Source organism: Eretmochelys imbricata, chromosome 4 (assembly GCF_965152235.1).
Source record: "Eretmochelys imbricata isolate rEreImb1 chromosome 4, rEreImb1.hap1, whole genome shotgun sequence".
Taxonomy (NCBI): Eukaryota; Metazoa; Chordata; order Testudines; family Cheloniidae; genus Eretmochelys; species Eretmochelys imbricata.
In genome coordinates this window covers 69,992,398-70,006,562 of record NC_135575.1, presented here as the reverse complement: position 1 = coordinate 70,006,562, position 14,165 = coordinate 69,992,398, and the positions used below count along the sequence as shown (strand labels likewise).

The 14,165-nt window shown below is 38.6% G+C and overlaps 1 protein-coding gene across 3 annotated transcripts in view; it reads right to left on the bottom strand.

Annotated features, from left to right (window-relative positions):
* Window positions 1–14,165, bottom strand: part of KLHL2 (kelch like family member 2) — a 104,947-nt gene that overhangs the window by 83,319 nt on the left and 7,463 nt on the right. The window contains exons 1-3 of one of the 3 annotated variants that reach the window (XM_077815432.1): window positions 12,320–12,599; window positions 10,600–10,706; window positions 7,628–7,749 (exon numbers count right to left, since the gene is read on the bottom strand). In XM_077815432.1, coding sequence (XP_077671558.1) covers window positions 7,628–7,749; window positions 10,600–10,706; window positions 12,320–12,435 — 345 coding nt within the window. In that variant the 5' untranslated portion in view covers window positions 12,436–12,599. Of the gene's footprint in view, window positions 1–5,182; window positions 5,247–7,627; window positions 7,750–10,599; window positions 10,707–12,319; window positions 12,600–14,165 lie in introns of those variants that run through there. The other 2 variants (XM_077815431.1, XM_077815433.1) reach the window with 2 other exon arrangements.

Below are 14,165 nucleotides of genomic sequence, written 5' to 3'. Positions count from 1 at the left end.
CAATTATTTAATAGTGCGATTAACCACAATTAATTTTTTGGGGGTAATCGCGTGAGTTAACTGTGATTAATCGATAAGCCCTAGAGTTGACTCATATTTAGCTTTGTGGTCCACTATGACCCCCATACCCTCTTTCGCAACAATACTTCCTAGGCAGTCATTTCCCAATTTGTATGTGTGCAATTGATTGTTCCTTCCAAAGTGGAGTCCTTTGTATTTGTCCTTGTTGAATTTCATCTTCTTCACTTCAGACCATTTCTCCAGTTTGTTCAGATCATTTTAATCCTATCCTCCAAAGCACTTGCAACCCCTCCCAGCTTGGTATCGTCCACAAGCTTTATACGTATATTCTCTATGCCATTATCCAACCAACTGATGAAGATATTGAACAGTACCGGACCCAGGACCTGCGGGACATGACTCAGTATGTTCTTCTGGCTTGACTGTGAACCACTGATAACTACTCCCTGGGAATGCACCCATCTTACAGTAGTTCCATCTAGGTTGTATTTCCCTTATTTGTTTATGAGAGGGTTATGAGGGACAGCATCAAAAGCCTTACTGAAGTCAGGATATACCACATTTACGATTCCTACTCTATCCACTGGGCTTGTTACCCTGGTTTGACATGATTTGTTTTTGACAAATCCATGCTGACTGTTACTTATCACCTTATTATCTTCTAGGTGTTTGCAAATTGATTGCTTGATTATTTGTTCCATTATCTTTCTGGGTACTGAAGTTAAGCTGACTGGTCTGTAATTCCTCGGGTTATTCTTATTCCTCTTTTATAGATTGGCACTATATTTGCCCTTTTCCAGTCCTCTGGAATCAATCCCATCTTCCATGACTTTTCGAAGATAATCGCTAATGGTGAGGGCTGTCAAGCGATTAAAAAAATTAATCCTGATTAATCACACTGTTAAACAATAATAGAATACCATTTATTTAAATATTTTTGGATGTTTTCTACATTTTCAGATATATTGATTTCAATTACAACATAGAATACCAAGTCTACAGTGCTCACTTTATATTTATTTTTGACTACAAGTATTTGCACTATAAAAACAAAAGAAATAGTATTTTTCAATTCACCTAATACAAGTACTGCAATCTCTTTATCATGAAAGTTGAACTTACAAATGTAGAATTATGTACAAAAAAAACCTGCATACAAAAAGAAAACAATGTAAAATGTTAGACCCTGCAAGTCCACTCAGTCTTACTTCTTGTTCAGCCAATCACTCACACAAACAAGTTTGTTTACATTTGCAGGAGATAAATGCTTCACACTTCTTGTTAATAATGTCACCTGAAAGTGAGAGCAGGCGTTCGTATGGCATTGTTGTAGCTGGCATCTCAAGATATTTACGTGCCAGATGTGCTAAAGATTCATATGTCCCTTCATGCTTCAACTACCATTCCAGGGGACATGCATCCATGCTGATGACGGGTTCTGCTTGATAACAATTCAAAGCAGTGCAGACCGACGCATGTTCATTTTCATCATCTGAGTCAGATGCCACCGGCACAAGGTTGATTTTCTTTTTTGGTGGTTTGGGTTCTGTAGTTTCTGGATCAGAGTGTTGCTTTTCTAAGACTTCTGAACACATGCTCCACACCCCATCCCTCTCCGATTTTGGAAGGCACTTCAGATTCTTAAACCTTGGGTCGAGTGCTGTAGCTATCTTTAGAAATCTCACACTGGGACCTTCTTTGTATTTTGTCAAATCTGCAGTGAAAGTGTTCTTAAAATGAACATAATTTGCTGGGTCATCATCCGACACTGCTATAACATGAACTATATGGCAGAATGCGGGTCAAACAGAGCAGGGGACATATAATTCTCTCCCAAGGAATTCAGCCACAAATTTAATTAACACATTCTTTTTTTAAACAAGCATCATCAGCATGGAAGCACGGCCTCTGGAATGGTGGCTGAAGCATGAAGGAGCATACGAATGTGTAGCATATCTGGTATGTAAATACCTTGCAGTGCCGCTACAAAAGTACCATGCAAATGCCTGTTCTCACTTTCTGGTGACGTAAATAAGAAGAGGGCAGCATTCTCTCTTATAAATGTAAACAAACTTCTTTGTCTTAGCAGTTGGCTGAACAAGTAGGACTGAGTGAATTTGTAGGCTCTAAAATTTTACATTGTTTTACTTTTGAGTGCAGTTATGTAACAAAAAAAAAAATCTATATTTGTAAGTTGCACTTCTACGACAAAGACTGCACTATAGTACTTGTATGAGGTGAACTGAAAAATATTATTTCTTTTGTTTATCATGTTTACAGTGCAAATATTTGTAATAAAAAATAATATACACTGATTTCAATTACAACATGGAATACTATATGAAAATGAAGAAAAACTAAAAATATTTAATAAATTTCAATTTGTATTCTATTGTTTAAGTGTGATTAAAACGGCATTTAATCGACAGCCCTACTAATGGCTCAGATATCTCCTCAGTCAGCTCCTTGAATATTCTAGAATGTTTCAAAAACCCCTAGCAACTTGAAGACATCTAACTTGTCTAAGTAATTTTTAACTTGTTCTTTTCATATTCTAGCCTCTGATCCTACCTCCTGGTCACTTGTATTCACTATGGTAGATGTCCGATTGCTACTAAACTTTTTGGTGAAAACAGAAACAAAAAAGTCGTTCAGCACTTCTGCTTTTTCCACATTTTCTGTTATTGTCTTTCTCTTCTCATTGAGTAATGGGCCTACCATGTTCTTGGTCTTCCTCGTGCCTCTAATGTATTTGTAGAATGATTTCTTGTTACCCTTTATGTCTCTAGATAGTTTAATCGCATTTTGTGCGTTGACCTTCCTACTTTTGCCTCTACATGCTTGCGTTGTTTGTTTATATTTATCCTTGGTAATTTGACCTAATTTCCATTTTTTATAGGACTCTATTTTTTAATTTCAGATCACTGACTATCTTGTGGTTAAGCCAGGGTGGTCTCTTGCCACATTTCCTATCTTTCCTTCACAGTGGGATAGTTTGCTCATGTCCTTAATAACGTCTCTTCGAAAAACTGCAAACTCTCTCATACTATTTTTCCCCTTAAACTTGCTTCCCTTGGGATCTTACCTACCTACCTACTCCCTGAGTTTGCTCAAGTCTGCCTTCTTGAAATCCATTATCTTCTCTGTGCTGTTTTCCCTCCTACCATTTCTTAGAATCATGAACTCTATCATTTCATGATTAATTTCTTGTTTCTGTTTCACTCTTGAATTTGTCAGATAACATTTTAATTTTAAATAAGATCGACCGCTGATGTTACAATAAGGGACGAAGAAAAACCTAAGCAAGAACCATCTTTTACCTTTAGCTTACTATCTGAGGACTGGTCTACACTAGCGCAGTAAATCGATCTAAGTTACGCAACTTTAGTTACGTGAATAATGTAACTGAAGTCGATGTAGTTAGATCCAGTGGTGGCTACACTGTGCTGTGTCGATGGGAGAGCATCTCTCATCAACTTCCTTACGCTTCTCGGGGAGGTGGAGTACATAAATCAATGGGAGAATGCTCTCCCATCGATTTAGTATGTCCTCAACAGACCCACTAAATCAACACTCGCTGCATCAATTGCAGCAGTGCCGATCTACTGGTTAAGTGTAGACATGCCCTGAGTTTACCAGAGGAAATTTAGGAAGGCCAATGAAGTCTCACATTCACTTGCAGGAAACAGTCTATGAACAAGTAAATTTATTTTGTTTTACTAGTTTTACAAAATAAAAACAGGTTTTTACTAGTTTCTTTAAACCGGCAGCAATGCAAGCCTACCGGCGTTCAGTTTCCACACATTACAGGAAAATAAACGGATCCTTTTGTGGTTCACTTAATTGCCAAGTCCGATCTTTAAAGGCACATGTTCTCACAAAAAAAAGATTTTTCTAAAAACCAGGTAAATGCTCTTTAACAAAGCCTAAAACACAAGTAATTCCTATACAGAATTTTTAATAAAGGGATCTCCTGCTCATGACCATCTCTAAATCAAAGTAAACAAAGGCAGCTTAACACAATATATATGAACAACTAGTTAAAACTAATTTAATAGTGACTTAATACCAGCTCACACTGTTTATCCAGGCCCAAAAGACCACTGCACTACAATAACTCCATTGTAGTATTATGTACCTATTTGCAAAAACAAGTAAAACTCAGTATGTTTGTTTCAAATGGAAAATACATCATGTTCATGTAACAGCTAATGGCAAATCATGGCTATTTCAACTTTTTTCTATGTGCCAAAGCGAATCGAGGAAGAAGCTCAAACTCATTTTCCTGTTAACAGATGGACTGAGAGGACAGTCAGTTAGCATAATAGCATATATAGATTAATACCTAATAGCGGAAGGACCAATCTATAATTATTTGCACATTAGTGCAGTTGTATATAGCTATTCTGCATTAAAACTGCAAAATCACACACTTTTTGAATATTTGTTCATTTAATAGATTGGCCCATTTAGTAGACATAGTTTCCTAACATATGATCTGAATAGACTGAACATAGCACTTCCAATCCTATTAAATATATTACATGTAAATATCATAAGAAGCTACCTGTAAGTGGGAGCCTCTCAGGTGTTCAGTAAATCAGTCTATAGACACAGTATAACAGGATCTATTATATTATATCTTAGGTATTTTACAACCCCCATGACCATGATACATGAGCATCTCACGATCATCAAGGTGTTTACCCTCATAACACCTCTGTGCTATTTGCCCTATTTTACTGGTGGGGAACTGAGGCCCAGAACGACTAAGACTGCCCCAAGGTCACACAGACGTCTACAGCAGAACAGGAATTGAACACCCTATCTCCCACTGCCTAGGTTAGGGATCTATCCTTCCAAAAAGATTCAGGGCAGCCTTTTTTATCTTAGCTTCTAAAGTCTCTGGGGCAGGGACTACATATGGCATATTTGGATGGCACTTAATGTGAGTATTGGCAGAATACAAATAAAATATATTTTTAGCTAAAATAAAAATGAGGGTGACAGAGGAATAGATTTGCATTTATAGCCAGTCCCAGGACACAAATGCAAGTGATGACATTCAAAAGTGCAACTCTTATTTCAGTAGATCTAGTCCGAATCAAAGCTAGACTGTCTTTTCAATATACAAGTAACTACAAACTGTAAGATCACTCACCAGGTCACATTATATAAATTACCAACCCCAACATCATTAGATTCATCTTCAAACAGCCAGGTAATCTGGAGCTGTGAAAATGAAAGCTGCATCAGACTCAGAAGCATTAAACCTGTGGATATCTGGCCTTTAACATCCCTCATACTACTACTAGGGTACAGACATTTTACTTCTCATGCCCATAAACACAAGAGGAAGCCAACACCGTCAACATCAGATTAAAATATGTCCTCTCAGACAGAACCAGCATCCAAAACACACAAAGCTGCTTGCAGAGTCAGACAGAAAATCTCTACACAAAAGCCCTGACAAGAAGAACTTCATTTTTAATTGAAATTTGGGCATCCATCCTAATGTTATGTACTGAAGATTAGAAAGATATAGATTTATAGAAACACAGGGTTGGAAGGGATCTTGAGAAGTCATCAAGTCCAGTCCCCTGCACAAGTAGTCATCAAGATATATACGGAGAAGTTTTGCCCCTGAGGAATCAAACTTTTCCTGAATGGGCAAAAAGGAGCTGCCATGAACACATGAGATGAGTATTAACAAAACCTCTGCCATTTTTGATAGTGCAAGAGCTCTCCACAATGAGATTAAGAGGTCTGTACCCTTGCTAGTCTGGCAGGATACAGCACAGCATCATCAAAGACTTATTACGTGTCTGACAGAGCCCTCAGACAGTACCACCACAAGCCAACAATATCCAAAGAGAACTAATTAGTAAGATCTGAAGTTACCATTTCAGAATGGGAACACATGTGGCCTAGACTGCTGCAAAGGGTGGTAATGGAACATTTATTTTGATTTGTAAAATGATAGTATGAAGCCTATCACTTCAAAGTCACTGATTCAAAACATGGCTAAAACCAGTAGTGACTCCAATTGATGGCTATTCTGTGGCCAAGAAAGAGCTGATAATCTCAGTCCAATGCCCAGTAGAAAACTGTTTATTTCAGGCTGAAAGACTGAAGGGCAAGTATGTGGTGCATATAACAATGCACGATTTCTTTCCCTCAGGGTTTACTATGTGTGAATGGCTAGTGATCTAATGCTCAGAGTAAGAAAACGGGGAAGTGGAGAAACAAAGGCAGAGGGTAACAAGAGCAACTGGAGACCTAAATAATACAGCTTACCAAACAGCACCTCTTAATAAGCAACCAGCATTAACTCTCCAGAATAGCTAATTCAGATCTTAAAGCAGCAGAAGAAGAGGGAAGGGCTGAATCTTCTTGATACATGGTAAGAAAATATTATAGTGGGAGGGATAATAGCTACATTTTTATTTGTATTTTTCATTGTTGATTGGACTCTTTCATTGCGACATTTCTAATCTCTTTGAAGTGTGTCTGCCATGAATGAGTCATAGGTAAGATCAGCTGATTGAGTGAGTGGGATGGGCAAAGTCCTTGTGCTAAATACCGACTGATATAAATATAGAGCTATCTAGCAAAAGTCCATCCTTGAGCTGACAAAAAAAATAAAAGCCAGACTTAGCAGGCCACTGACAAAATGAGAACATAGGAGCTTCGACCAAGTGGGAGTAGGTGACTTAGTGGACTAATGTAAAGGAAATGTTCAATAAACTAAACTTTAATTTAAAGGGGGAGGTTTATTTTTGTTTGTTTTAAGAGAAAACTCAGTGCAACCTAGCACTGTCAGAGTGAAAACTCCCAGGTAGCTATGTAGGAAGAACACTAGCAGCAAACTGATAAGTGTGGGGGATACCCAGTTTACTACACTAATGCTATGCTTCAAAGCCCACTAAAATCTTTCCATTGACTTCAGTGATCTTTGGATTAGGCCCAGAGTACAGGATGTGAGAGTACTAGCCTTAGGAGCATGAACTACCTTTCCATCACAAAGGTGGGGAAATTTTCCACATCAGTGTAGAAGCACATTAGTAGTGTAGAGGATCTTATAGCTGGTGTAGCTATACTGTGAATAGAGGACTTCACTTTGCAGTAATGGCACTTTTCTCAAGCAGAGAACAGCCACATTTCAGAACACACACACACACACACACACACTTGACTTTCACTATAAAACTTACATGATTTTAGTACAAAAACCCTTTGTTTGTCTATTTATTTAAGGACTTGCTGATACATTCTCTACTAGACAGCAAGATTACTGTCAATCTATCATTTGTGAGAAACTACAAACTAGTGACTGGTGTTTTCTTTGCAGCACATGCAGTACTGAGGATTTGAATGTAGGTAATCAATGTGTCAGGGAGCCTGATTTTGCACTTTAAAAAAAGGGAGAATTCTGTGATCACACAATTTCTGTCTAATATTTTTCTCTCTTTCTTATGGTTAAGATTCTAGCAGTAAATCCTATTATCTTTGCAAGTATAAGGAAAAAAAAATCACCTTATTTTGCAAGAGCAAAAATGTCAGAAACCACAGAAACAATTATTAGGAGAAGTCCTTACTCTCTTACCTGTACATTTTCTTCTGTAACCTGAATTTCAGCAGTGTAAACATAATCAATAAGCATTCTCAGTGTCCAGCCATCCACTTCCTTTATTCGAACTCTCTTTGCTCGACTCTCACTCATTTCACCTGCAATACAATTTTGTAGTCTGATTAATTTAGTCAACGGGAGGCGAACTACTGTCAACGAAGCTACTGCCCCTTGTTGGGGATGGTTTTAATTTTTTCGCTGGGAGAACTCTCTCCCGGCGACAAAGAGCAACCACACAGCGCACCTTACAACAGCCATTGTAGGTATGCCGTGTAGACACGGCCTAAAGGTAGAGTAACCCAGATTATCTGAAGTTACTAAAAGGCTATCTAAGGTACTTATGTGGCCCCTATCACCATAGAATCTGACAGTCTCTTTATCAAGGCTCCTTGCTTCTGCCGCTCATTAGGTTCTATCTTTGGATGGGAAGGACAGACCAGGGCTAGGAAGGGTGAAGCGTCTCCATTCCTGCCTCTTCTCTTGAGTTACTCTGTCAGAATTTAGGCTCTAGAGCAGTGGTTCTCACCCGGGGCCCCTGGGGGGCCGTGAGCAGGTTTCGGGGTGGGGGGGTGCCAAGCAGGGTCAGCATTAGACTTGCTGGGGCTCAGGGCAGAAAGCCAAAGCCCCACCGCATGGTGCTGAAGCTATGGAGCTCTGAACCCCGCCACCCGGGGCTGAAGCTGAATCCTGAGCAACTTAGCTTTGCAGGGCCCCCTGTGGTGAATGGCCCTGGGCAATTGCCCTGCGTGCTACCCCATAACAGCGGCCCTGGCTTTTGTATGCAGAAAAGCAGTTGTCGTGGCACAGGTGGGCCATGGAGTTTATAAAGGATGTTGAGGGGCGGCCTCAGAAAGAAAATGGTTGAGAACCCCTGCTCTGGAGGAAACACAGGAAATGCCTGACTGAATCAGACCTGTGGTCCATCTAGCCCAGTATTGTGTCTCTGATTGTGGCCAGTACCAGATGTTTGAGAGGACGGTGCATGCAACCTCATGTTACGAAAAGTGGGATAATCTGTCCTCCATGCTATATCTCCTCCCAATCCTTAGTAGTTAGATATTGGTGTAAACCCTAAAGTCTGAGGTTTAATATCTTTCAAAATGTTAGCATTTACAATTATAACTCTGGATGGAGAAAGAATGCAGAAAATTCCTCCTTTCTTCCCTTTGGTTGTAACCAGTTAAGTGAGTGAAACTTGCAGGTCAACACGTATGAATGTGGGTTATTAGAAGTGTAACATAATAAGAATTAAAGATTAAATTTAGGACTTTGTCAGTGGAGAATGGCCATATAGCATAGGCAGCATGGTTGATTCTTATTGGAAGGAAGCATTTGCACCTGTAGCACACAGTCTTCCAATCCTTGAAGCAACGTTGGTGTTGGGTTTAAAACTCCCACCACACCAATTCACTGAATAAATGGTTAGTCTGTTTACATAGAGATATTTTGAATGTGTGAGATAATAATACTCAGCATTTAAAATACAGCTAACTTAAAAGGCTTGCAATTCTACGTTATCAACCAGATGGAAAAAAGCATAATACAAAAAGTTGCTTTCATTTGAGTTTAACAGAAAACTAGGATGATTTTTATCAGATTAAAAAAAAATCAGTGCTCACTAGTAATCTGTGTATCAACCACAACTGAATACTTAAGGATTAATAACTGGAGAATTCTTTAAATGTCATTTCTATGCTGCACTAAGTGAGTATTCAGCCAAAAATGTGGGGGAAGAGGGGAGGAGAGAAGAAAGCACAGAACCGAGCAGAAAGAAAATATTAACAGATTTCAGTCAATTCCATATCATAAACAAATCAAGTCTATCCTACATTTACAGTTTAATCTCAGTAAAGTGATCCCTGTTTCCCAATACACAGTTGTATATACAACTAGAACTTCTGATCCTAATTTGAAACTTAGTTGTCAAAATTTTGTTTTTACTCTTTTTACCTGCATGCCCATGTCAGGAATGTAGCTGAAGTTGTAAGATGCATATCACAGTGATTATTTCTGATGTCCCATGTCATCAAGAAAAAAACATTAAGGACCAGAGTATATCACAGAGTGAGAGGAAATAGCCAAGGAATTTTAAAATAAAATTATAAAACACACATTTAATAATAATTTTCATTTTGACAGCATCTTCCATGAGAGGGTTTCAAAGTAATTTACAACCAGTGAAGAAGTAAATCCGCAACATTCAGAATCCACTGGGAGGTATTAAGGATCTAAACCTACTTTAGCCCTACAAAACATCTAACATACCTGCTGTAATAACATAACAGCAAATTATTAGCGTGGAATGAGAAGAGACAGAATCCAGCCTGTACAGAAAAGTTATTGCAACAATGCACAGCATATCTGTCACTCAGTTATCCAAAGAATACCAAAATATGCACTCCAGCTGCCAAAGCCACTGAAAGCATTCATGTCTAACAGTTTACAACACTATGGGACTGAGGAATGTACTTAGGGGAAAGAAGAGATGTTAAAGGGACATCATTTACTTAAAGTCCAGAAAAAAGTGATTTAACCTACTGTTACACAGGATTGTTACTGCTGAAAAGGTTAGAGAATCTTTTTCTCCTTTACTTTGAACGTGACGGCAATTTACATAGTCATTTTCTACTGTTTCCACTGTTTGTGTGCATCTTTCACACAGAAAAAGGAAGAGAAAAACAAAAATAAATAAAACAAGAGAGAGAAATACCAAGAATTGTCAGGAGGACTTAGAGGAAAGAGAATCATCCAAACCTACTTTTAACTCCCTTTATACAAGAGACTGGATTTCAAGTTGACAGTTCCCTTTAGAGTTAGAACAAGCTAACATATAAAATAGACAAGGTTCCTTTAATTTTAACATCTTATTAATATATAAAACAAAGCAAAACAAAACTCTTTTGCCTGAGCACTGAGTTAAAGGTAACAAGTGTTAAAATATTTAGTACCTGTAAACATGGCATGGAAGTAAGGGCTGCAAGCGGCTAGCACGACTCTATGAGCTGCAATTTCCATGTCTTCAGCTACTATCGTCACATCACACAACAAGTTCTGACTGTTTTGAAAAAAATATCAAAGGAAGAGTAGTTTTACATCAGCAAATCCATAGTAGAAAAGCACATAACATCTACCTCACAGTAAACATGATGTTTTCCCCAACAAAAACAATGTTGATAAAGTAAAATTTTTAACTCTGTTTCAAAATACACACGGCTGTATACAGCTGGTGCTTGGATTCATGCAGCTTCCTAGGCGCAAACTAATAAATTCTGCTTTCTTGGTTGGTGAAAAGACTTGTATGCCAAATACAGAACAACTTATATCAGCCGAAAAGAGTTTAAGGCTACATACTCTGGAGGAATCCTCTTTCCATGCCATGTATCAATATGGACAAATACTAAAAGGTTAAGATTCACTCCCAGGTAGTTCAGGGCTATGAGCTTCCTAGTCAGTGATGAGCCCAAACTTCAGAGTGGCTTTCTTTGTTGTATTACTTACAAAGTTCGTGCCTTGTTTACTATTCAAAATCACCATAAAGTCTTCTTTGTTATTGCTGCTTTTCAAGTATATTTTCATCACCAAAAATCTCCGAACCAAGAAAAATAGCTTAGTTTTTTCTAAGGTGAAACGTAGCATGCCCTCTTTAGTTGGTAGTGTTGTTTACCGACGTTGGTCCCAGGACATGAGAAAGACAAGGTGGAAGAGGGGGGTTGAGAAAGATTTCTTTCAGGATGCAGTGCCCATCCAGTATGGCTTGTAATTGTTTGATGATATCCCGTATGGATTGCAGTGTGGTGTGGTAGCTGAGAACTAGGAGTGTGCGGTCGGTGCATTTTTTCCCTGTATTGAAGCAGATTCTCCCAGGATATTTGGATGGACCATTCCACGATGAAATCTACTTCTCCGGTGGAGTGTCTTTGTTTGGTGAAGGCGGTTTTAAGTGGGTGAAGTGCGTATCCCACAATTTCTCCTTAGAGAACCACCACCCATCCATCAAACTCTCTAGAACACTCCCCCACGAGCATCAACCTGCAGGACACCACAATCAGCCTCAACAAGGAAATCCTATAGACAACTATATACAAGAAACTCATGGATCACCACACACTTACTTTCACAGATCTAGTAGCCATCCCAAACACAACAATAAATCTGTTATCTACAGCCAACCACTCACAGAATATGTTCCAAGAAGGAAGTCCAGGATACACACTTAAAACTGCCTTCACCAAACAAGGACACTCCATCAGAGAAGTAGATTGCATCATGGAACTGGTCATCCAAATACCCCAAGAAAATCTGCTTCAATAAAGGAAAAAACCCACCAACTACACACCCCTAATTATCACTTACCACTCCACACTGGAATCTGTGTGGGGTACCACCAAACAATTGTAATCCATATTTTATGAGGACCACATCCTGAAAGAAATCTTTCCCAAATCCCCTCTTCTGGTCTCAGACAACCTCCCATCCCCTAACCTCTCTAAGATCACCATCAGAAGCAAGCTCCCCACAAACCAGGACACACCAAACCAAATGACAGCAGATCCTGCTATGATAGATGCAAAGCCCGTAGACATATCTCCACTGCTAAGTGGATCAATACCCCCCACACCTTCCAAGGTCCATAGGTCCTATCAATGCCTATCACAACATATAGAGTACCTCATCCAGTGCATCAAATGCCCCAACGACGACTTGGGGGAAGTCAGGCAATCACTATATTCTCGACAGAACTCACATAGAAAAACGATAAACAACAAAAACACCTTGTCACCCATGGGCAAACTCTTCAAAAAACTCTCACTAACTATCTAACCTCTCAGTTCTTGACCTCAAAGGAAACCTGCACGACACCTTCAAATGGCAAACCTGGGAACTTACATTCATAACTTTGCTAAAGACTTAGGGCTTGTCTACACTAGAAAATTAAGTGACTTTTTTTTTTTTAATAATGAAAGGGTACACTCTGAAGCAATTCTGTGACAAGCTTCTCAGCTGCAGAATCAGAGTCTACAAAAGGGCTCTAGTGGTAACATAGCTTGGTACATATGCAATATAAGAAATCAGTCTAGGTTTTGTAATATTAACCATTTTCCAATTAGAATGCTTTTGGAAGTCCTTGTTTATCAGCTATTAAAGCTGTTTGGGAGGCATGAGTAAGAGAAGTTCCATCACGATAAAAACAGATTACTGCAAGGCATAAAGATAGGGACTAAATGGACAATTTGTAGGGGCTAAATGGACAATTTTCAGTTTTGGGGTGGGGAACTTACATCTGCATAGCAGATCCACAAAATCCACACCGCTGAGAGATGTAGCTATGCCATCCTAACCCCCAGTGTAAATAGCAGTAGGTCAACAGAACAATTCTTCCATCAACCAAGCTACCACCTCTTAAGGAGGTGAATTAAGAACCTCTCCCTTCAGTGTAGGTAGGGTCTACACCGAATCACTGCTGCAGCTGTGCTGCTGTAGCGTTTTAACTGAAGACTTAACGTTGGTGTGTAAGAGTTAGTAGATGGGTGTCCCAGTGATCAACACTAGGATCGATGTTAAGCATATTTGACATCTACTTAGAGGAGATTGTGACTTATGAAGTGGCAAGATTTACCAAGGACAAAATTATTCAGATTAGTTAAGAACTGTAAGGATTGTGAAAACCATTGATAAGATATAACAAAACCGGGTAAAGGGGTAACTTGACATCAACCAAGATTCAATGTAGGCAAGTGAAAGGTTATACATATTAAAAAGAATTTAAGTGTTCATGCTGAGGGATTCTTAAATAGTTATAACCTTACAGGAAATGTCTACTGAGGTGCACATATCTCAAAAGATATTTGCTTAGATTGCTGCACAAATGAAAGAAAGTGTGAGCGGGGAGGCAGTATTAAAAAAATACTCAATAATACAAAAAATGGCTACTTGAAGATACTGCCTTATTTTGAACAATATCGTGTCTTTTAGTCAACTCATTCTCAAAGCTGATAGTGTCCTTCAGTGGTCTTGTGTAACGGCAGTCAAAGACATAAAGAAGGTTTCCATAGAAAGATTAAAACGTTTAGGATAATTTCATTTGGAAAGACAAGCAAGGGAAAGTTAGAGGTTTAGTAAACAATAATGAATACTTTCAAAGAGGATCAAACGCCTACTAAATAGTTCCCATAATATGAAAACAGATCTTAAGTTAAAAGGCAACAAATTTAAAACTGAAGGAAATTCATTAGGCAACACATTGTCAAACTAAGGTGCACTAATATGGAGTTTTTAATACTTTCTATTCAAGTCTAGAGGAAACAGTCAAATCTAATTAAGCCAATTGTTCTGAAGTCAAGCTTAAAATAATTAACTTTATTATTTCAAATCCAAAAGGAATGCAAATACAAATATAATGTGACCTGACAAGGTCCTAAAATTTTGACATCAGTTTTACTCAAACTGAAGCTACCTTTCAGTATCATCAGTAAACATTTGTGGCAGCTACACTACTAAATGCAACTATAGTTGA